General features: G+C 41.7%; 2 protein-coding genes across 6 annotated transcripts in view; one reads left to right on the forward strand and one right to left on the reverse strand.

Moving 5' to 3' along the window:
• The first annotated feature begins 967 nt into the window (after positions 1-967).
• Positions 968-24,519, forward strand: part of MIA3 (MIA SH3 domain ER export factor 3) — a 47,682-nt gene continuing 24,130 nt past the window's right edge. For 3 of the 5 annotated variants that reach the window (XR_008649729.2, XM_055234989.2, XM_055234988.2), the window contains exons 1-6: positions 1,013-1,162; positions 4,041-4,174; positions 7,350-7,436; positions 10,179-13,002; positions 14,774-14,935; positions 15,703-15,848. Coding sequence is in view for 4 of the 5 variants with exons in the window: in XM_055234989.2 (XP_055090964.1) it covers positions 1,030-1,162; positions 4,041-4,174; positions 7,350-7,436; positions 10,179-13,002; positions 14,774-14,935; positions 15,703-15,848 (3,486 nt within the window). In the remaining variant the exon portion in view is untranslated. Of the gene's footprint in view, positions 1,163-4,040; positions 4,175-7,349; positions 7,437-10,178; positions 13,003-14,773; positions 14,936-15,702; positions 15,849-24,519 lie in introns of all 5 variants that reach the window. The other 2 variants (XM_055234985.2, XM_055234986.2) reach the window with 1 other exon arrangement.
• LOC134732000 (prefoldin subunit 5-like) lies at positions 23,909-24,471 on the reverse strand. Its single transcript, XM_063613964.1, has one exon. It carries the CDS (start codon positions 24,469-24,471, stop codon positions 24,121-24,123), a length of 351 nt encoding a protein of 116 aa, XP_063470034.1. The 3' UTR covers positions 23,909-24,120.

The following is a 24,519-nucleotide window of genomic DNA, read 5'->3' on the forward strand; positions in this document are numbered from 1 at the left end:
GTGAAGGTCCTCTCCCACACCACCCTGGGTGCTTTATACAATGTCTGGCATGAAATAAGTATAAAATGGAAGCTCATCACACTGTTGTTGAATTAATTTACTTTTTCCCTATGGATATAGATCTACGAATCTCAAGATCTCAGCCCAAGGACCATTACCCATTTCTATTAACGACCAAGCAGGCCACGGGCTCTGATTTACATCCTCAGCCCCCTATTCCACTCACCTCCCCCTTTCTTAATCAAAGAGCATCATGGGATGGTGCCCCCAAGGAAGCCCTGGGAGGCTGAAGAGGAGGGAGCCTGAAACCAGAGAATAACAGTGGCAAATCGCGGGTGGGATTTGGTAGTTCAGAAAAGGAGGTACCATGCCAAGAGTGGGGGTAGCGGGGTGAAGTAGCGGGGTGAAGTGGGGGGCTGGTTCGGGACAGGCCACAAACCAGAAGCTGCGAGAAGGTGGCAGAAGAGACCTGTTGAGATGGCGCAGGGTTGGGGGACCCAAGCGTGCAGGGAGGGGTGAACTACGAATGGAGTCACGCGGAGGTTCTGCGAGGGACTGGAGCAAAGGCAGGTGATTGGTCGAGGGAGAACACTTAAGAGTCCTGGTTACCAAAGCAGCGACCAGAGGAGAAGGCTTCGAGGAGAGGATGAGGCTGCTGCCAGTCCTCTTCCTGGAGATCTCCCCCATCCCTCCTAGAGCCCCTGCTAACGTGTCAGTCGGAAACTGCTCAGACCTTCGCGGGCGCCGCCCCTCTGCGCATGTCTTCCCACACGCCCCCGGCGCTCCGCCCGGTCCCCGCCCGCGTCCCCGCCCCCGCCCCGCCCGCGTCCCCGCCCGCGTCCCCGCCCCCGCCCCGCCCGCGTCCCCGCCCCCGCCCCGTCCCGCGCCCGTCCCCGCCCCGTCCCGCCCCCGTCCCCGCCCCCGCCCCGTCCCGCCCCCGTCCCCGCCCCGTCCCGCCCCCGTCCCCGCCCCTCTGCGCCCGCCCCGGCCTCCTCCTCCGCGTCACCGGCTCCCCGAGGTGACCACAACATGGCTGCGGCGCCTGGGCTGCTCGTCTGGCTGCTTGTGCTCGGGCTGCCCTGGCGGGTGCCGGGCCAGCTGGACCCCAGCACTGGCCGGCGCTTCTCGGAGCACAAACTCTGCGCGGACGACGAATGCAGCAGTGAGTGCGCTGGAGGGGCGGCTGGCCCCGGGGTCTCCGCGGCGGCGCCGCCTGGGCTGTGCGGGGGCCGGAGTTCCGCAGCCCCGCGGGCCGGCCCGGGGGTCGCAGGCGGGACGGGCTGAACGCGGGGGTGGGCGTGCTCCGGATCCCTGTGTCTGCCTTCTCCCGCTCTGCCTGCGCCCGGCCCCTCGGGCCTGACAATGGGGGTCTGCACCTCCCACTTGTTGCCAGCGTTTTATTTTTCCTCTGCTGAGGCGGGGGGTTGCTTGCGGTGGTCCCTGGCTTCCCCAGTAGTGGCTCACAGCGTCCCCTTCCTACCCGCCCCCCAACCACCTGGGCTCGGAGGGTAGATGTGGTTGCGCGCCGTGCGTCTGGGCTCCCCACGCCGCAACCAAAGCTTTCCTGCCTGCGCTGCGGGGACCTCGGTGGGTGCATCACCCCGGCAGATGCGCTAAGGGCTCAGTGGGCGTTTTCCCAGTGGCAGGTTGATGGTGGGGTTTCTTTGGAAAGGCTCCCTGGCGCTGCTCCTTTGCCCTTCTGCTTTATTGGGATTTGGGCTTGTACCGCCTTTTGAACAGGAATTGGGAGTTTAGGTTTGGGACGAGTCCGGAGTCCAAGCACTCATTGTATTCCGAGGTCTCTGCCCCGACTTTGATCAATCCTGTCGTTTCTGTGCTTGGAAGCCTCCTTGCAGACTGCCAGGCAGGGCTGCAGGAAGACCAAAATCTTTCGCTCTGCAGAGACCGAGGATCTGCACCGGCCACCTGGGACCGGCAGCCTCCTCTTCTGTGCGCAGGAAGCGGAATTGCTCTCCAGTCTGGGATTGGAGGTGGGCGGTGGAGAGGGCACAGATCTTCAGGCTCAGATGAAGAGCGTTGTTACAGGAATGACAGTAAATACTCCAAGGATCTCATAAGCCAATTGGTTTAGCCTTGGCCACTTGTGTGTTGAAACCTCTTCCCTGTGTGTTCGCCGGACCAGGATCATTTTAGGGCCTCCCAGACCGTCTCAACCTTGTAACTTACTGACAGCCACTGCAGAAACGGTTTTTCATACACTGTTAAGCAATGCCTATAGAAAAGTATTCATTTTAAGAAGGCCAAGAACCCTACGGTTTAGCTATTTATATTCAAATTGATGTTATCAAAACCGAATTTCATAATATGAACTGTTTGTATCTCTACAACACTAATCAAGAAAAGAGATCTCTAATGAGTGTGAAGCCATTGCTAGAGATAACCCTGTGGTTGATGTAAATAAACACTACAAAAGCGGTACAACTGCCATGATTTTTCCCTTTAGTTTTCTTGGGTCAAAACCACGCTGTTACCCATTTGCTGTTGGCAATGGCAAGATAGTTGGTATTCTTTGCTTGCAAGCATTGCCCTGCCTGGGTTCCTCAAAACAGGTTACCTGGAGAATCATCACATCACTGATGCTTCTTCAGTACTGAGGCGTGATGTTAGAAGAGCTCACGGTTGTAACATAATTTGAGAAATGGTAGTGTTCAGAGGAAACCAAATACAATAGGCATCAACAGGAGCAAGGTCTAGATGAATCTGTCTTGTGTTGTAGAAAGTGTTTAGTAATGTGAGTGTGTACGGTGCCCTTGTGTGCTTTTCAAATAGCTGTTCCACAGAGCGCATTTTGTTGGCATCTGATATATTATTATAAATCCTCTATGATCTATTATAAGGGGGAGCAAAAGAAACATTGCCATTTCCAATTCTGATCTTATTCTCAACCTTAAATTGTCCATCACCTTAAACCTGGCCTCACACTCAATTATATCTGAGCTACAAAGCTGACATGTTGGAAAGTAATCAGAGTTTAGCTTCAAAAAACAAGTAGCCCCTTCCAAATCTATATGCGTGTATAGCCATTTAAAGGCATGTTTTTAATGTATTTTATTGCAAATTGGCTTTTGGAAAAAATCTTATTTCCATTCATCCTTCTTTGTTTCTGCGATTTAGATGTATTTATTGTCCATTTCATCTTACATGGGAAACTGTGTATGTGGTCAAGAAAAATAAAAGTACTGCTTCTACCAGTTTCTAGATCAAGCGTGATTGAATTACTGGCCTATTCTCATAGTTTTGCTTAGTCCCAGCCAAATGAGATGTCGACTTTTGATTTTGTTTATAGAAAAATATACATAAGGGTATTCTTTCCTTTGTTTTGAAACTTAATGTTGGATACAGTCAACATTATTTACTTTCAGTAAACATTGCTTTGTGATGTAATTGAATCTATAGTAGGGTGTGATAGATATCCTTTCCCATTAATTTATCCAGACACTGTACTGAGGGAACAACTTGGCTGCAAATGAAATTGACAGTGTTTACTGCTACATAGTACTGGTTACAGTCACCTGAAGATAGAGCCTTTTAGTGGTTAGTTCAAGTTAATTGACCTCTGGGTGTTCCTGGGTACTATAGTTCCCTATTACCCTTTCATGTAGCCATGCTTAAGCTAGTCATCATCTGGGCTTGAATTTACCCATTTGCAAAAGGAAGCTTTTTATGAATATGAAACAGAAAAGACTGAGGACTAGAAGGTTAGAGAGGGAATCGAGAGTTTCACTTGGGTGAGAAAAGCCTTGTGTGGTAGTTGACACATTGCTTTTTGTTTCTCAGTATTATCCATAGAGAAAAATAGAGAAGGTTTTCCTTTCCCTTGTCTGCTTGCAGAAGGTATGATTTATAGCAGTAAAGCTCTAAGGATTTGAGATACTTTGAGCATATGAAAGAAATTCCAGAGAGTACTGGAAAAACTTGGTTGTTTATAGTGGGATTCTTATATTTCCTGATAAATCAATACGCACTGTGAACACTGAATCCTGATATCTAGCTATTTTTTTCTCTCTCTTTTTATACAGTGTTAATGTACCGCGGTGAGGCTCTTGAAGATTTCACAGGCCCGGATTGTCGTTTTTTGAATTTTAAAAAAGGTGATCCTGTATATGTTTACTATAAACTGGCAAGAGGATGGCCTGAAGTTTGGGCTGGAAGTGTAAGTAAAATTTTGAAATACTTTATTTGCTTAATTTTTATTGGCTTCTTTAGCACTATAGATTTAAATGACTGCATTTTCTTGGGACCTTTGATGGAGTTAACTTGTCCTCTCTGACTGACTGTGAAAAAAGATGGTCCTGTGTCCCCAGCAGGCCTTGGGTCTGCACAGAGTAGGGGCTCAGCAGAGCCTTCTGAAATAGAACTGATTCTGGCAAGTTCCCCTCAGCGTCAACCTCTAGGATGCTCCATACATATTAGAGGTTGAAACGGTAAGAGCTGAAAAATTCTTTACTTCATTGCTTTAAAAAGGAAGGATTCATAGGAATTAGACTTACTCCTGTAAACTGTGTGTGAGAGAGTGTTTCAGGCATGTAAGTTTAAAGTTGATTTTATGTGTATTTCTTTGTTTGTATTATTATTTATGAAAAAGTGGCAGTCTTGGGAACAGTTCCCTAATCATCTGTGCTATTATAAGTCTGTAAAAAAGCAAACTGTTGTGTTTCCCGTGTGCTTTCTTGTTTGTATTTTTGTTTGCAGCCTTGGGGGTCATCCTTGTCCTGCTTTTCAGACACTTGTGTCTGGAGGTTACCCCAGGGGATCTGTTCCCAGCTGATTTTATGGGTACCCTGATATCAGACCTGGCAATCAATGACTGCATCATGCTTTGGTGTTTTTAATGAGATTCACTGGGAGTGACCTGATTGAGAGGCCTGTCTTATGAGTTATTGTCCTTTCCTTTCTAGAAAGCATGATATGTGGACTGTGTCTTTACTTCAGGTAGTAAGGGTCCTCGATATCTTTAGGATTGTCCCAACTTAGAGAAATACCCATCCCAACTATGAAAGTTTTCACTGTCAGTAAAACACCAAACAAACAAAGAGAAAATAAGGCTTGAGAAATCCCCTTGGGGAAAATAGACTGATTTTGTTGGCATTCCAAGTTCCTAGGGAGTAATCTTGGGAAACAACAACTGGTCAGGTTCAGCTCTCCTATTTAGAGAGCATCCCAAGTGACTCACTCCATACCAAAACAAATCTATTCTGTTTCTTTCAAATCTACCTAATGAGATTTGTTGATAATCTTTACTCTTGGAAATGTTTTTCTATGTACCTAGGCTGCGTTTTTCATAGAACAGTTAAGTTTTTTTTTCCACTCCTCATCTTTGTGCATTTGGATGAATGAACTTGACTTAACATTTTCCTCCCACTGCAGTTTTGCTCATTCACGTATTCACCTCTGGATGTCCTGTCAGTCTTTCTGGGTCGCACCTCTCATCCTGCCTTCATAAGGAACACTGCCTTCAGCACCCAGCCAGAAGCGATCTTTGCTGCCTGATGATTGTTTAGGTGGCAAACTTTGTTTGCACTGTTCATGTGGCATTTGCTTTACTGCTTTGTATGGCAGTTAATTTGTGTACTGTCTTAGCACACGTAAAGTCAAAGACTCTTTAATGGAAAGGCTCATGCCTTATCTGTCTTCTTTTTCAGTATTTCCTTACGAGGCAGTGGCATTTATTTATATTTGTCCTGATACTATCTTATGCAGAATTTGTTCTCTTAAGGCAATACTCTACTTTCCCCCCTACCCCCTGCCCAAATGAAATCAACAGTACCTTGGCAGAAATGATGTATGAAAGCAAAATTAGACATAAAGATTTTTTCTTGTCATGTGGGCCTATGATTTTTTTTTTTTTTTTTGGTCAAATCATAAGAAATGAGATGCCACCTGTGGTCCCAATTGACAAAGATTAAGGAAGGTTAATGTATAGTATTTCCCTTTCTCTATATACCTCTACCTCTGATTTGTTTCCTTTTTCCAGGTTCTCCCTTAAAATAGTCTGCCCTCTAATTTGATGAACCTTATTCTTAGGAAAGTAAAAACTCTGTCTTCAGCTTTCAAAATGATTCTCGTTTCTGTTTCTTAGTTGTCATTCTGCAGTCTTTTTTGGTTTTTTAGCATTTTAGACTTCATCTGCCAATAACACAGAGTTTAATTGCCCTTATCTAATCTCCTTGGCAGTATTTTACTACTAATACTGGCTTTCAGATAGTTTTCAGATCGAGAGCACTCATGAATGGAGATGTTTTATGAATTAGTGATAAGATGGCCTTTTTTTCTTTTTGTGCATTTGATTTACATGCCAGCCTCCTTCTTTAATGATTGGGAGATCTACCTCTTCCTTTCAGACAGTAGCTAGTAAAAGACTGTGTGTTTCTCAAGAGGGCACATTTTACTAGTGCTGAAAATGAATGGAATTATTTTCTGTAGAGATTTTGGTTTGCGTGAAATGAAAGCTTGGTGTGCAGATTAGTGTGTATTACACTGTAATTTTGTTTTGTCTCCAGTTACCTGTAATATCGTTTTGGAAAATGGCAGTATAGCAAGCACATCATATCCGCAAATACAGTTGATCCTTGGGCAACACAGGTTTGAACTCTGTGGGTCCACTTATAGTGCAGATTTCTTTCAATAAATATATTGTAAAATTTTGTGGAGGTTTGCATTAATTTGTTAAAAACTCTCAGACTGCATAACCTAGAAATACTGAAAAAATTAAGAAAAAGGTATGTTATTGATATGTAAACTATATGTAGATCCTAGTGTATTTTATTCTTTACTACCATAAAACATACACAAATCTGTATAAAAAGTTAGTTTATCAAAACGTACACACACAAACTCAGATCTTACATGGCGCCTTTCGCAGTCAAGAGAAATATAAACATAAAGATAAAATATTAAATCATAATTGCATAAATTAATTGTACTACATACTGTACTATAATATTTCATAGCCACCTCCTCTTGCTATTCTAGTGAGCTCAAGTATTGTGAGTATCCACTTAAAATGCCATGTGATGCTAATCATTTCCACGTGAGCAGTTGATCGCTCCAGTAAATTGCATAGTGCGTAAAAAGTGATCGCTTGTGGTTCTCATGTATTTTTTGTGTTTAGTGCAGTACTATAAACCTTGAATAACACTCTGGGACCCATACAAAGTGTCACTAGTGATGTTGGAAGTGGTCTCAAATAGCGGAGAAAAGTAATGACATTACAAGAAAAAGTTGATTGCTTGATATGTGCTATAGATTGAGGTTTGCAGCTCTCTCGTTTATATTTCTCATACAGAATTTGATTGATATGTGTCCCTTTTGCCCATTCTTTTGTATAGGTTGGACGCATTTTTGGATATTTTCCAAAAGATTTAATCCAGGTAGTCCATGAATATACCAAAGAAGAGCTACAAATTCCAACAGATGTAAGTTGTGGATTTCTGTCTTGTTCTCAGTTATAAGTTGGCTCATAAGTGACTACCTAGAAAAAAAGAAAAATTTCAAAAGAATTTAAATGAGATTTTATCATAATCTGATAGTTATCTAATATATTGAAATAGATGTTCTTATATAAGGCTATGTACTCTTTTTTTTTTTTTTTTTTTTTTGAGCCGGGGTCTCGCTCTGTCACCCAGGCTGGAGTGCAGTGGTGTGATCTCGGCTCACTGCACACTGCGCTTCCTGGGTTCACACCATTCTCCTGCCTCAGCCTCACAAGTAGCTGGGACTACAGGCGCCCGCCACCACGCCCAGCTAATTTTTTCTATTTTTAGTAGAGACGAGGTTTCATTGTGTTAGCCAGGATGGTCTCGATCTCCTGACCTCGTGATCTGCCCGCCTCCGCCTCCCAAAGTGCTGGGATTACATGCGTGAGCCACCGCGCCCAGCCAAGGCTGTGTACTCTTATACAAGGCTTTTCTTTGCTGCTTTATATGTGAAAAATTAAGAGTTCAGTAGTTTTATATTTACTTATTAATGTTAGAAGGCAAATAATTTCATTTCACAAGCAAAAGGAGAAATTTGAAAACTACTTATTGGATAGCTGTTAGACATTTTAAGGATATAGAAATCAGGTTAAATTAATTAAGCTCAAATTTTATACTGAGCCAGAAATGCAAACTTACAAAGGTTTTCTTATTATTGACTCTTTAGTGATTTAAGGGATTATAGTTATAGATTTGGAAAAGGGAACTAGAGTGTTTCAGGTAAGGTCCAGTCTCATATCTGTAAGGCGCTAACTACACATTCTGTAGAGCATTTATCTATAGTGCACAATGGCTTCGTGACTAAAAGGATTTTGTGTTCTAGAATCTGCATTCCATCTGATTATTATTTTTTTGAGACGGAGTCTCTCTCTGCCGCCCAGGCTGGAGTGCAGTGGTGGGATACCAGCTCACTGCAGCCTCCGCCTCCCAGGTTCAAGCAATTCTCCTTCCTCAGCCTCCGGAGTAGCTGGGATTACAGGCACCTGCCACCACGCTCAGCCAATTTTTTTGTGTTTTTAGTAGGGACCAGGTTTCACCGTGTTGGCCGGGCTGGTCTCAAACTCCTGACCTCAAGTGATCCATCTGCCTTGGCCTTCCAAAGTGCTAGGATTACAGGCTGCATAATATATATATATAAAACACCGTGCCCAGCCCCCCATCTGATTGTTTTCTGAGTTTTAGAATTTATAGTAATTGATGTCTGCTTTCATTCAAAAGTCTTTGAGTAGCTCTGTGGAGTTGCTGCAGAGCATGCAAGCTGCTGGGCTAGGGCAGTTCTTAGATGAGATTGGCCGAGTGAAGTCACAGAGCTATTGCTGTGCTTAAAATTTCTCGATGCTCTCAGGGGTTATATAGTCAATCCTATTGCCTGTTTGGCTTCACTCCTGATGAAGAGACTGCCCAAGATATGGGTGTGAGATAGCAATTCATTGATCACAGAGACCTGACCTGTTTTGGATTCTGTATACTAATTGCAGTTCCCACTGCATGATTCCCTTGATATTAAAAATATTGGCTCAGAAGTGTGCATGATGGAAAGAGGGAAGTCATTCATCTCCAGTACACTGGAAAGGTCTCACCAGAAGATTGTGAATGTTTAGTTAGGGGAAGAAAATTATCTTTGTTGGTTTTTTAACTTTTCCATTTTATGGCTGCTTGTATGTCAATTTGCTTACCGGTGGAGGAAAGGAAAAATACAGATTTACTTGACAGTCCTGAAAGCAGATCTTAGTGACTGCCTAGAATCCTTATTTGGAGTTAGGTACCTACCTTACTGAATCTTGTTTTCAAGTTGTTCTTGTGGCAGTATTAAAATGGGGAGCCTCCTTTACACCATTCTTTGTTCTCTTACATTTTTATATCTCATGCACCTGTATCTCAGTAAGTTCCTTCTGAAGCTGATTTCTTTCCCAGTCCGAGGAAAACATGAGCCCCAAATCCATGTAGACTGAGAGCCTGACAGCCAGGTGATTCAGCCTGTTTCTGACTGGGTGAGCAGAGAAGTATGACATAGAGGGCACAATGTAGAGAAGCTGATGGTCTTTCAGCACCTCCTGGATGGGTTATTATGAGGTGAATTCCCAGAACATCAGGCATAGATATTGGGAGTTGGGGAACCCAATAAATGACACCTCACTTTTCCCCACCTGTGCTCAAAACAAATTGAGAGACCCAGGAGTTGGGCAAATAGGAGATCAAAATGACCCCATTATTTACTGATAAAGCTGTTCAGAGTATGCAGAAATAATGGGCTTTCTAACATTGCAGTCTAAACTAAGATGGACTTATCCAGTCACAAGACAGAGCTAACCAATAGGGGTCTCCCCAGGTGGGACTGTCCATGTAAAATGGACAGCATGGAGGAACAGAATATGTGTTTCCTCTCCAGCAGATCCCAAACAGAAAACAGGATTGGGACTGAGCAAACTCACCAGCCACATGAATCATTCTTCCCCTGGGGAAGAGAGAATGAAGGGAAGCCAGGAGTATTACTCAGATGGGAAAGTGGGTTCCAGCCTCCTATCCACCCACTGCCCAAGAACAATCAGTGCCCAGTGTTGACGCAAAAGCTCCTCTAGAGCCAAACGTGAATTTGAGATTATCTCAATCATTAACATGGATAAGAGTTTGCTCTGGTGACACTTGGCTATTGACAGACTAATGTTTTTCTTTTTCTTACAGGAGACGGATTTTGTTTGTTTTGATGGAGGAAGAGATGATTTTCATAATTATAATGTAGAAGAACTTTTAGGGTTTTTGGAACTGTACAATTCTGCAGCTAGAGATTCTGAGAAAGCTGTAGAAAAAACTTCACAGGATATGGAAAAAAACCCTGAATTATCTAAGGAAAGGGAACCTGAGCCTGAACCAGTAGAAGCCAACTCAGAGGAAAGTGATAGTGTATTCTCAGAAAACACTGAGGATCTTCAGGAACAGTTTACAACTCAGAAGCACCACTCCCATGCAGACAGCCAAGCAGATCATGCTCAGGGAGAGCAGCCTTCATTTGAATCTTTTGAAGAAATGCTGCAAGATAAACTAAAAGTGCCAGAAAGTGAAAACAACAAAACCAGCAATAGTTCTCAGGTCTCAAATGAACAGGATAAGATTGATGCCTATAAACTTTTGAAAAAAGAAATGACTCTAGACTTGAAAACCAAATTTGGCTCAACAGCGGATGCGCTTGTATCTGATGATGAGACAACCAGACTCGTTACTTCATTAGAAGATGATTTGGATGAGGAATTGGATGCTGAGTATTATGCAGTTGGAAAGGAAGATGAGGAGAACCAAGAAGACTTTGATGAGTTGCCTTTACTTACCTTTACAGATAGGGAAGATATGAAAACTCCAGCAAAGTCTGGAGTTGAGAAATATCCAACAGATAAAGAGCAGATGAAGAGGACAAGGTCAAATGAAGAGGACAAGGTTCAGCTAACTGTGCCCCCTGGCATCAAAAATGATGATAAAAATATACTAACAACCTGGGGGGACACTATCTTCTCTATTGTCACAGGAGGTGAAGAAAAAAGACATACGATGGATTTAGAGAGCTCTAGTTCAGAGGAAGAAAAAGATGATGATGATGCATTAGTCCCACATAGCAAACAGGGGAAACCACAGTCAGCAACAGATTATAGTGACCCTGACAATGTAGATGATGGTCTTTTTATTGTAGACGATCCTAAAACAAATAATGACAAAGAAGTAAACACGGAACATCACATTAAAGGAAAAGGGAGGGGAGTTCAGGAATCCAAGAGGGGCCTGGTACAAGATGAGACAGAATTAGAGGATGAAAAGCAAGAAGGCATGACTCTGCACAGTTCTGTTGACAGCAATAACCTCAACTCTATGCCAGCTGCTGAAAAGGGTAAAGACACATTAAAATCAGCTTATGATGATAAAGAAAATGACCTAAAAGGAGCAGCTATTCATATCTCAAAAGGAATGCTCCACGAAGAAAAGCCTGGAGAGCAGATTTTGGAAGGTGGCTCAGAGAGTGAATCTGCACAGAAAGCTGCAGGGAATCAAATGAATGACAAAAAGATTCAACAGGAATCCTTGGGTAGTGCACCACTCATGGGGGATAACCACCCTAACGCATTCAGAGACAGTGTGGAGGGAGACGCTTTGGTAAATGGGGCCAAACTGCACACACTTTCAGTGGAGCATCAACGTGAGGAATTGAAAGAGGAGTTAGTTCTTAAAACTCAAAACCAACCTAGATTTTCCTCTCCAGATGAGATTGATTTGCCCAGAGAACTGGAAGACGAGGTTCCCATTCTGGGAAGAAATCTTCCCTGGCAACAAGAAAGAGATGTGGCTGCCACAGTCAATAAGCAAATGAGTGAGAAGATAAGGCTCTCTGAGGGAGAAGCCAGAGAGGACTCCTTGGATGAAGAGTTTTTTCATCACAAGGCAATGCAGGGCACAGAGGTAGGACAGACAGACCAAACTGACAGCACAGGAGGACCACCTTTCCTTTCTGAAGCAGGAGAGGATGATTATCCCTCTGAAGAACTACTAGAGGATGAAAACGCTATAAATGCAGAATGGTCTAAAGAAAAAAACCCTGGGAATCAGGGCAGGCAGTTTGATGTTAATCTGCAAGTCCCTAACAGAGCAGTTTTAGGGACCATTCATGCAGATCCAGAAATTGAAGAAAGCAAGCAAGAAACTAGTACGATTTTGGATAGTGAAAAAAAAAGTGAGACTGCTGCCAAAGGGGTCAACACAGGAGGCAGGGAACCAAATACAATGGTGGAAAAAGAACGCCCTCTGGCAAATAAGAAAGCACAGAGACCCTTTGAAGGAAGTGACTTTTCTGACAGCATAAAAACTCAGACTCCAGAATTAGGTGAAGTGTTTCAGAATAAAGATTCTGATTATCTGAAGAATGACAACCCTGAAGAACATCTGAAGACCTCAGGGCTTGCAGGGGAGCCTGAGGGAGAACTCTCAAAAGAGGACCATGAGAACGCAGAGAAATACATGGGCACAGAAAGCCAGGGGTCTGCTGCTGCAGACCCTGAAGATGACTCGTTCCAGTGGACTCCACATATAAGTGTAGAGCCAGAGCACAGTGACAAGAGGGAGGACTTACTTATCATAGGCAGCTTCTTTAAAGAACAACAGTCTTTGCAGCGGTTCCAGAAGTACTTTAATGTCCATGAGCTGGAAGCCTTGCTACAAGAAATGTCATCAAAATTGAAGTCAGCGCAGCAGGAGAGCCTGCCCTATAATATGGAAAAAGTCCTAGATAAGGTCTTCCGTGCTTCTGAGTCACAAATTCTGAGCATAGCAGAAAAAATGCTTGATACTCGTGTGGCCGAAAATAGAGATCTGGGAATGAAGGAAAATAACATATTTGAAGAGGCTGCAGTGCTCGATGACATTCAAGACCTCATTTATTTTGTCAGGTACAAGCACTCCACAGTAGAGGAGACAGCCACACTGGTGATGGCACCACCTCTAGAGGAAGGCTTGGGTGGAGCAATGGAAGGTGAGATGCCTATGGCCTTGTAGAACTGGGCTGGAGAAGCAGGCGGGTGGGTCGCTGAGGTGCCTCCTATCTTGTGAAGCTCTGTTCAGTTTGCAATGTGTCTAAAGGAGAGGGACAACACAGGGAGGTCCACATGTTCCTTCCTGCCATCTTTCTTTCAGGCTGGAGCATGGAGAAGAATTTCTTGCTGTTTCCCTTAGAACAGTTGAGACTGGTTAGCATTTTCAAAAGGAAACTTTGTAAAAAGCTAAAGAGAAAGATATAAACCAGAAAGTAATGTACAAAATACAAACGTCATGTAAAATTATGAAAAGGTTTTATTGAACACAATTTTTCAATCGTCAAATAACTGCTCTGTAACCACGGATTGACTGGTGCAACTTTTAGATCAATGTCTTGGCTAAATTCCTACGTTCTCCCCAATTTTATCTTTTGTGGATGGCTTGTTCTTCCTGTTTCTTGGGAGCACTTACTCCAGTTAAACCCTCCTGGGCCATTAAGGTTCTTGCATGCAGATTAATCAAGATTGGGACAGGGATGCCTTCTAATGCAGTGCTTGATGTGTGGAAGCCATTCAGTTGAATTAACCCTGAGCCAATATCCTGACATAAGCATTCTGATTCCTAGTTCCTTGTTCTATTCTCTGCATGCAGGCTTTTCTCTTTCTTTTCTTTTCTTTCCCTTTGCCTACCTGCCCTTCCTTCCTTCCTTCCTCTTTCTTTTTTTTCTTTTTTTTTTTCTTAAGACAGGATCTCACCCTGTCACCCAGGCTGGAGTACAGTGGCATGATCATAGCTCATTGCAGCCTCCAACTCCTAGGCCCAAGCGAACCTCCCATCTCAGCCTCCTACGTGGCTAGGACTACAGGCATGCATCACTGTGCCCAACTAATTTTTTATTTATTGTAGAGACAAGGTCTCGGTATGTTGCCCAGGCTGATCTTGAACTCTTGGCCTCAAGTGACCCTCCTACTTTGGCCTCCCAAAGTACTGGGATTACAGGCATGAGCTACCGCACCTGGTATATCCAGGCTTTTCAGACAGATGTATCTGAATTGAGAGTACCAAGGAGACAGGAAGCCACAGGAAAATGTATTACTCCAGAGTGCTAATTTTTCCTGAGAGTTGGGAGAGGAGAACTTTTTTGCATTTAATTAAAACATATATTTTGGATAAGAAGGCAATACTCAGAGGAATTTTCAGGGTAAAATATGAGGCTGCAGGGAAATTCACCTTTGCTGTGGATCACATTGGACTGTCCCCTAAGCCTCTTAGGAAAGGAGATGGCTTCACTTTCTTTGACTCTTAGAGGTACTTTGAAAGTATTCGAAAGATATCTCAGCAAGCTGCCCTGGCATGGAATGTCCCTGTCTGTACTAGTTCTGTGAGAAAGGCATGCTTGGGTATGCAAGAGTTCATGTTACTTCTCTGCAGAATAGATGTTTCACATTTCTGCTCTTGAGTGGAATTCTCTTTTGCACATTTATTCGTGTGGGCGTAGGTTGATTTGCCAAGGAAAGATGTTGCTGAAGTCCCTACCATAAATTTATTTATGAAATACTCCTGTGTAGATTTCATTATGTAGATTAGTCATCCTTTAAATGGAATAAAAGAAACTGAAACTCTTATTTCCCTGCCCAGTTGTGCTCCATGGGATGCCCATGCATGGAGGGCAATGTTGAGGTGCCCTGGAGCTGGTGTGGTCAGTGGGATTAGCCTAACAGGTAGTGTCATCAAGCTGTGCTAGCCCAGTGTATTCTTCTCACCTGTAGAGATGCAACCACTGCATGAAGATAATTTCTCACAAGAGAACACAGCAGAACTTAACGTGCAGGTTCCTGAAGAACTCACCCACTTGGACCAACGTGTGATTGGGGACACTCATGCCTCAGAAGTGTCACAGAAGCCAAATACTGAGAAAGACTTGGACCCAGGTAAAGCCTGCTAATTTTTTTCTACAAAGTGGAGACATCATAAAGAAGGCCTTCTAGGAGATTCATTGTCAAAGGTAGGAGCTAGAGACTTGTTAAATTCAAAGGAAAGAAGGATCCCAGAGCTAATTGAGAGAAAAGCAGGCGTCAAGACAGATGGAGATCAAAAATAGGAAAGACACCAGAGACTATAACTAACCTACAAACCAATGTTTGGCTGTCACTATCTTGTGTAAATTATTTCAATCTAAAATATTACTCTTAAAAGGCCTTATGCTCTAAAACAGTAGTTTTCAACCAGACCAGCAGCATCAGAAACTCTGGGGGTGGGACCAGCAATCTGTGTTTCACAAGCCCTCCAGGAAAGACTGACCTGATGCAAATTACAGTTGGAGAACCACTGCTCTAAAACTCACAAATTCTGTTTTTCCTCTGCTTTACCCCTCTCTTTCCAAATAAAATACAGTGCAATGCAGTTCTTTATTTGATTTGCTATCTGAACATGGTAAGTAAAACTTCTTAAAATACAGTGAAGGGGTCCAAGTATGTTTATAGCATAAGCTCATAGGAGACAGTACAGAACCCTGTAGTGTGTAATAGTCCAGGATAGACCAACACGAAGAGTATTTCACCACAGTGCACAGTAAACATCCCGTGAGAGATGAGAACGTTTACTTTCCAGGCACAGTGCCTAATATTTAGTGGATACTCTAGTATTTTTTAAAGAGAATTCTTATTCTAAAGCACAAAATCTTTCCTCCCAATTCCAGGACCAGTTACAACAGAAGACACTCCTATGGATGCTGTTGATGCAAACGAGCAACTAGAGACAGCTGCCAAAGAGCCGGCAAGTGTCACACCTTTGGAAAACGCAATCCTTCTAATATATTCATTCATGTTTAATTTAACTAAGTTGGTAAGTTTGACATATAGTTTTTTTTTTTTTTTAACTAAAATGTTATTACAGTTTTTAAGTTGATTTTGAGCAAGAGGTGAAGAACTTAAAATGTCTTTATGAACCTGACTCCTGATCCTTTGAAAAGAGACCCTGAAATGAGCCACAGGTGTGTGGCTTTAATGGGTTCTTAGTTCAGCACGTGAGGAGGCTTTGCTGCATACTGGAGCTGGGCACAGGCACACCTGTCAAACATGGTTCTTCCTTTCAGGGACCTTTCAGTTTAGCCAGGAGAGAAAGATGTTCACTTGAAATGTAATATGATAATGGGCAGGAAGAGAAGTATTTACCTGATGGTGGGACAATCTGTGGCATAAATTGGTTCATCGTGGAGAGAGAGTGATAGGAAAGGCCAGAAGTTCGCTGAGATATGCTTTAAGCAGAGTCGAAAGACAGATGGGAGCTTGACTTGGAGTTGTCAAATAGAAGGGCTAGGGGAAGGAGATGGGCAGGGGGGCAGGCAGCATGCAGTCAGGCAGAATAAATAACACACTGAGAGAAATGGAGGCATGAAGAAAAGATTATTTGGGGAAGCCAGGGAAGCGTGGGTGGTTGATGTTTTCTTTTTCTTTTTTTTAATTGAGACAGGGTCTTGCTCTGTTGCCCAGGCAGGAGTGCATTGGCGCGATCTCAGCTCACTGCAACCTCTGCCTCCTGGGCTCGAGCGATCCTCCTGCCTCAGTCCCCTGAGTAGCTGGGATCACAAGTGTGCACCACCATGCCTGGCTATTTTTTGTAGAGATGGAGTTTTGCGATGTTGCCCAGGTTGGTCTCGAACTCCTCAGCCCATGGGAGCTGCCCACCTTGGCCTCCCAAAGTGCTGGGATTACAGGCGTGAGCCACCATTCCTGGCCAGTTGTTGTTAAAGTGTGGAGTTAAAATTAGCTGGGCAGGGTGGTGTACACCTGTAATCCCATCTACTTGGGAGGCTGAGGCAGGAGAATAGCTTGAGTCCGGGAGGCAGAGGTTGCAGTTAGCTGAGATCGTGCCACTGCATTCCAGCCTGAGCAACAGAGCAAGACCCTGCCTCAGAAAAAATAAAAATAAGTAAGTATGGAGTTAGGAGGGAGAAGGTCTGTTGGAGGGACTCAGGGAAAGTCAGAAAGGAAATTGTACACCATGGTGAGTGGTCAGACCATTGTTGGCAGAGATCCTTGGAAGATTTTAAGCAGGAAAGGGATTGTCAGGTCTGTTTCTTAGAAAGAGTCACTTGTGGCAGAATATTTATTCAAATCTTTCTAAAGGGAGCCATGCCCCAAATGAGACGTTTAATGTCTAGAAGCTCATCTAGGCTTTTTAGGACTTAGCTCCCCCTTGTGGTACTTGGTGGAAGTGGACATTTTTTCTTGGTAAATTAGAGGAATAAGCAAGCTCTTGAAGTTGGAGGCCAGGTTGCCCTTAGGGCTACAGAGAAAGTATGCTCCTCACCAAAGCCATTTCATTTAGGTTCTGTTATTTCAAGACTCAAATAGGAAAGAGGGTTTTTGTTGTTTTTCTGTTAAAATCCATGGGTTTCAAGCCAAGATGATTTTACTTCAAATCCCAAAGCTATTGATTAGAAGTTTAGGGCAAATTACTAAACTTTGAACCTCAACTTTCTCATCTGAAAAATTTAGATAATACCTACTCCAGTTGTTGGTAAGAATTAAATGACATGATGATGTAAAATGTCTGGTGTAGCAACTGGCATTTTGTAAGATCTCATCCCTCACCTAATTCTCATTTGGATGGTCAGAGGGCATATAAAGACATTGAATACCTGGGGTTTCAGGAGAAAGACCACCAGGATGGAAAACAAGTAGGAAAACCAAACCATTTTTCAGTATTATTCATGGTTGTGCTGGTGATAGCCACCTGGGTGAAGGTGTGTATTATCTGTGCAGTTGGAATAATGAAGTTTTCAGGGATTAAGACAGTCTCAGAATTCAGAATTTGGTTTTCGGAATGAAATTATCACTTGAAAAATTTAACAGCCCCAGTTGTAGAAGGAATTCTTTATTCATTGTATTTCTAGATACGCACAGAGCCCTCTTCTAGGCCTGGGTTGGGGCATATAGGAGTGGTGTAGGATACGATCAGTGATCAGGGAATGACAGACATGAATGTCAAGATATAAGGGCGCAGTGTTATAAGATGCCGACTTGAGAGGGATTGTCAAAAGAGCATTTTGATGGCTAAATATGTACCAGAAATTGTGCTAGGAATACAAGATTCCAAGAGGTATAAAGTGTAATTCTGACTTTTGAAAGGCTTAAAAAAAGGTTTACCAAATACATGTGAAAATTGGAGAAAGTGGAGAATAAATGAAATAGTTTATGCAAAGTATCAAATAGTTCATATAGATAATTGTTTCATAGGGTTGTGGAGTAATGGGGTGCTGACTTTACTGGGAAAACTATACCAGACTCATAGATCAATAACTGATGAATAGTTAGTGGAATCTTAGAGTTGGAAGAGACCTTAGAAGCTACTAGTCCAACTTCTCAGTAGTCGTAGCAATTCCCTGTACTCTAACCCTGCCGTTTTGGGACCTGTGCGTCACCGGTTCCTAGTGTAAGCTGCCTACCTTGCAAGGCTATACATTCCTTTGTTGCCTAGTTCATTCTTATACTGACTCCAAATTTTCCTCCACATGATTTCCTCTATAGAATCTAGTTTTCTTTTTACATAGTAATCCTTTAAATATTTGAAGTTATATTTTAATTTATTTTAGCATTTTATCCTGGAAAATTTCAAATATACAAAAGCAGAGAATCCATGGGACCATCACCCAGTAATTTCCAAAAGTGTACCATTTTATACTTCCATCAGCAGTTAATGAAACTTCCATTTGACCACACCTTCTGTAACACTTGGTATTATCAGTCTTAAATTTTAGCCATTGTAGTGGGTATGTCTTTGTGGTTTTAATTGTAATTCCTGATGATTAATGATATTGAGCACTTTTTCACTGCTTATTGGCCATACTTTTTTGTGTGTCAGTTCACTCTGACTAGCTGGAATTCAAATGTCTTGCAGCCCTGTGACAACTCTGGGAATTGTTTAGCTTACAGTTGTTCTTTTTTCCTTTAGTTATTCTTTGCCCATCCTCAAGGAATCTTACCCTACACAGATGCTGTTTAGAATTCAGGCTGAGACTGAAGGGGAGACCTCCTTGCATATTTCTGGAACTCTACTTGTTCCTAGTTTCCATCTGTTTTTTTGTTTTGTTTTGTTTTGTTTTGTTTTGTTTTTTTGAGACAGAGTCTTGCTCTGTTGCCCAGGCTAGAGTGCAGTGGCACCATCTCGGCTCATTGCAACCTCCACCTCCCGGGTTCAAGTGATTCTCCTGCCTCAGCCTCCCAAGTAGCTGGGATTACAGGCACCCGCCACCACACCCAGCTAATTTTTGTATTTTTCAGTAGAGACGGGGTTTCACCATCTTAGCCAGGCTGGTCTCGAACTCCTGACCTCGTGATCCATTGGCCTCGGCCTTCCAAAGTGCTGGGATTACAGGTGTGAGCCACTGTGCCCAGCCCATAGTATCCATCTTTCTGGTCCCTTTTCCTGCATATTTCAGATGCCTCAGTCTCCCCGAGCTTTCATCTCTGCCTCCTCTGCAAGATTGGTGTACTCTGCTTGGGTTCCCCATCCCTGCACTGAGGTCAAGAAAGTACCGCCAGGTAGAAAGCTAGGAGGTTGTAGAGCTCACCTATTTGTTTCTTTTCTCTCAGAGGTCACAATTGTGTGCTGCCTGTTGTTCTCTATATGAAAAATAGTTTTTAAAATATCTTTTGTTTAGTTTGCTTGTTGCTTTCAGTGGGAGGGTGAGTCTCATACCAGTTACTATCTATGGAATTCTTTCTGTCGTTGTTGTTATTGCAGTGCATTCATTGAAGAAACAGTTTTGTTTGGCTTCTAAGGTATATGATGGTCTAGATTTTGCTGACTGCATCCCCCTGGTGTATTTTAACATGTTTCTCTGGTTCTTTATATTTCCTGGGAATTGATAGTTGCATCAGTAGTCAAATTCAAATTCAATTTTGTTTGTCAAGAATACTGAATAGGAGATGTTATGTACTTCCATCAGGAGGCATTTAACATCTGGGTGTCCCTCTTTTTTAAAAATTCTCTTTATATTGTTCCTCCTTCATTTAAAGGCTGGGGTATTTCTACAAAGAGAAACTTATGATCAAGTATTCTTTACACTGAGATTTGGCTTCTATAGTTAAGGCAGGGTAAATATTTGATTCTTTTTGTTTATTTAAACAATTTTCAAAATAATGAGTTAGACAACTCATTCGTGGCCTGATCAAATGATGCCCAAGGGGTTTGTTTTTTTCTAACTCTTTCTAATAATCATTATGCTGTCATGGATTTAAAAATATTTGGTGTGTTTCAATCCAATCAAGAATAATTTTTTTTTTTTTTAAGATAGGGTCTCACCCTGTTTCCCAGGCTGGAGTGCAGTGGTGTGATCACGGCTCACTGCAGCCTCGACCTCTCTGGGCTCAGGTGATCCTCCTACCTCAGCCTCCTGAGTAGCTGGGACTACAGGTGTGCGCTACCATTTTTTATATTTTTTGTAGAGATGGGATTTTGCCATGTTTCCCAGTCTGGTCTCAAAATCCTGGGCTCAAGTAATTTGCCTGCCTCAGCCTCCCTAAGTGTTGGGATTACAGACATGAGCCACCATGCCTGGCCAGTTATTCTTATTGATGATCAATTTACAATTATAATTGGAGATTTCAGTATCCCTTCTCAATAACTGACAGAATAGGAAGTCAATAAGGATCTAGAAGTTATGAACATCATCATTAACCAACTTGACATTATTGATGTTTATGGAACATTCCACCCAAGAAGAGCAGGATACATATACTTTTTAGTGCACATGAAGCGTTTACCAAAATAAACTATGTTATCAGCCATAAAACAAGTCTAATGAATATAAAATGATTCAAGTAGTACAAAGTGTGTTCTCTTCACAATATAATTAAGTTAGAAATGAATAATGGAAGTATCTGGAAAATCCCCAAATATTTGGAAACTAGGTGACACAATTCTTTCTGAACATCTTATGAGTTTAAAAGGAAAAAGAGAAGTTAGTATTTTGAGATGAATGAAAATGAAAACAGGCCAGGTGCAGTGGCATCCTAGCACTTTGGAAGGCTGAGGCAGGAGGATCACTTGAGCCCAGAACTTCAAGACCAGCCTAAACAACATGGTGAAATCCTGTTTCTACAAAACACACACACACACACACACACACACACACACACACACACGCACACACAAAGCTGCACAAAGCTGGGCGTGGTGGCACGTGTCTGTAGTCCCAGCTACTCAGGAGGCTGAAGTGGGAGGGTTGCTTGAGCCCAGGAGGTCGAGGCTGCAGTGAGCAGAGATTGTACCACTGCACTCCAGCCTAGGTGACAGAATGAGACCTTGTCTTAAGAAAAGAAAAAAAAGTAAAGACAAGAAAATGAAAACAAATATATCAAGTGTGCACAATGTCACCAAAGAACTAGTGGGAAATGTATAGCACTACCTATATTAGAAAAAAAAAGGAAGGTCTCAAATAAGTGACTTTATTTTCCACCGTAAGAGACTAGAAAAAGAAGAGCAAATTAATCCTCAAGTAAACAGAAGAAAAGAAATAATGAAGATAAGAGCATAATTCAATGAAATAGAAAACAAAAGGAAAAGAGAGAAAATCAGTGTAACCAAAACCTGGTTCTTTGAGATTAATAAAACTGATTAACCTATAGCCAAAGTGAACAGGGAAAGAAGAGAGGGAATACAGATTACCAATAGCAGCAATCAGAGAGACATCACCACAGATTCTTCAGATGTTAGAATTATAATAAGGGAATATTATGAGCAATTTATGTCAACTAATTTGACAATTTAGATGAAGAAATTCTATCTAAGACACAGACGGCAAAAGCTCTTTCAGGAAGAAACAGATAACCTTATGACTATTAAATAAATTGGATTTACAGCTAAAAACCTTTCCGCAAAGAAAACCCAGATGGCTTCACTGCTGAATTCTATTAAACTTAAGAGGAAGAAATAATACAAATTCTACACAAACTTGTCTATTAAACTGAAGAGCAGAAAATACTTCCCAGCTCATTGTATGAAGCTGATGTTACCAGGATATCAAAACAAGGCAAAGACAAAGACAAGTAAGAAAGAAAACCACAGACCAGTATCTCTCATAAACATTGGTACAAAAATTTTAGCAAATCAAATCCAACAATATATAAAAAGGAAAATACTCTATGACCAAACAGGGTTAACAGCAAGAATACAAAGTTTGTTTAACATTTGAAAATCAGTGTAATTAACCATAATGACAAACTTTAAAAAGACAATCCATATGTTCAACAAACACAGAAAACCACTTTGAAAAAAATCTAAAATTGATTACTGTGTAATTTAAAAAACAATAAATATATCAACAAACTAGGAATGGAAGGGAACTTAAATCACTTTTATGAAAGATTTAAAATGAACATCACACTTAATAGTGAATGATTGAATGTTTTTCCCCCAAGATCCGGAAGTGAAACAAGAATGTCTACTCTCATTACATCTGCTCAGTGTTGTAAGGCAATAGCCAGTGCACTAAGGCAAGAAAAAGAAATAAAATGCATCCAGATTGGGAAATAAGTAAAATTGTCTTTTTTTTGCAGACAACATGCATAAAATCTGGTGGGATGTAGAAAAAATCTACTAGATGTACTAAGTTTAGTAAGGTTGCTAGATAAAGATTTACATCTAAAAGCAATTGTATTTATATATAGTAGCAATGAACAATTGGAAATGGAAGTTAAATTCCATGTACAATAGTATCAAAAATATGGAGTACTTATGGATAAATGTGGCAAAAAGTGTGTAAGACATATGCGTTAAAAACTATAAAATATTGTTGATAGAAATTAAAGAAGCTCTAAATAGATGGAGAGATAGACCTTGTTTATGAGTCAGAAGACTATATTGTTAAGCTCCCCAGTTTGATCACTTGCATCAACATAGCCCCAATTAAAATCTCAGAAAGATTTTTTTTTTAAATGACAAGCTGATTCTACAATTCATATGGAAAATGCAGAGGACCTAGAATAGCCCAAGCATCATGTAAGTTCAAGACTTATTATAAAGCTCTAGTAATTAAGACAGCAGATGAATAGACCATTGGAACAAAATAGAAAATCCAGAAATATACATGTATGACAGTGGACTTCTGACAAAGGTGGAAAGACAATTAAATGGAAAAAGGAAAGTCTTTTCAACAAATGGTACCAAAACTATTAGATATTTATATGCAAAAAATGATCCATACCTCACATCATGTACATAAATTAAAGCAGATCATAGACTTAAATGTAAACCCTAAAACTATAAAACTTCTAGGAAAAATTAAGAGAAAAATTTTGTTGAACTTGGATTGGTAAAGATTTCTTACAGTTGACATCAAAAGTATGATTCATAAAGGAGAAATTTGATAATTTGGATTTAATCAAAATAAAAACATCTCTTCAAAATGCACTGTTATACAAACTACAGACTGGGAAAGAGTCACTGCAAAGCATCTATCTGATAAAATATTTGTATTCAGAATACATAAAGAACTCTCAAAATTCATCTAAAAAAATGTAATGCGTAAAATTACACTTTACCAAGGAAGATATACCAATTGCAAGTAAGCACATTTAAAAATGTTCAGCATAATTATCAGGGAAATGCCAATTTAAAGCAGAATGAGTTACCACTACACACTTACTATAATGGCTAAAATTTCAAAAACTGCTTTTACCATGTGTTGAAGAAGATGTGGAGGAAATGGAAGTATCATACACTGCTGATGGGGATGTGAAGTGGTATAGCTATCTTGAAAAACAGCTTGTCAGTTTCTTAAGAAGGTAAAACTACACTGGTCATATGATCCAGCCATTCTTCTCCTAAACATTTACCTGAGACACATTTACCCAAGTGAAAATAAATTGTACATGCATAGAAAGACTTGTAGATCAATGTTTTTGACAGTTTATTTTTTCTGCCCAGCTGGCACATTTATTGGCATTAAACATAAGACCCTTCCCTTCCCTGGCACCAGGAAGCCATGCCCAAGGGGTATCCCTCTGCCCCATTTCTGCAACAAACTCTCAAGTCTTAACAGTAGCCTGAGCTGCCCCCAGGGCTCTGGGCAGCTGAATCGTCTGGCTCATCATTTCCATGACAGCCAGTTTCATGGCGTGCCCCTGGAGAGCTGGTGGATTTTCTCTATCTGCTTGGTTAGGAAGTCTATCTTCCTCTTGAAGAAGTCCTTGGCATCCTCAGCTATCTTATCTACATAGTACCCAGTTCCTACATCGATGAGCACATGTTCCACATCATGCAGCTTCTCAGGGACATACATCAAACTCGTGAGTGGGACAAGTAGTTCTCTTCCCTCATTGCTCTTACTCAGCATGTTCAGACAGTCCTTGGCTTCTACATACTTGGTCTGTACCACTTTGAGCTGGGCAATGGAGGTGGACAAGAACTCCACTTCCTGGTCCAGCTGGTTCTTGAGCATTTCTAGCTGCGGCAGATTCATCTCCGTGATAGTCTTGGAAGTTTTATTTAAAAAAGCCTAAAACTGAAA

This window comes from Symphalangus syndactylus, chromosome 19 (assembly GCF_028878055.3).
Source record: "Symphalangus syndactylus isolate Jambi chromosome 19, NHGRI_mSymSyn1-v2.1_pri, whole genome shotgun sequence".
Lineage (NCBI taxonomy): Eukaryota > Metazoa > Chordata > Mammalia > Primates > Hylobatidae > Symphalangus > Symphalangus syndactylus.

Bases quoted from the DNA above. Each gene is read 5' to 3' on its own strand.
- LOC134732000 (XM_063613964.1), bottom strand. From the start codon at position 24,471: ATGAATCTGCCGCAGCTAGAAATGCTCAAGAACCAGCTGGACCAGGAA.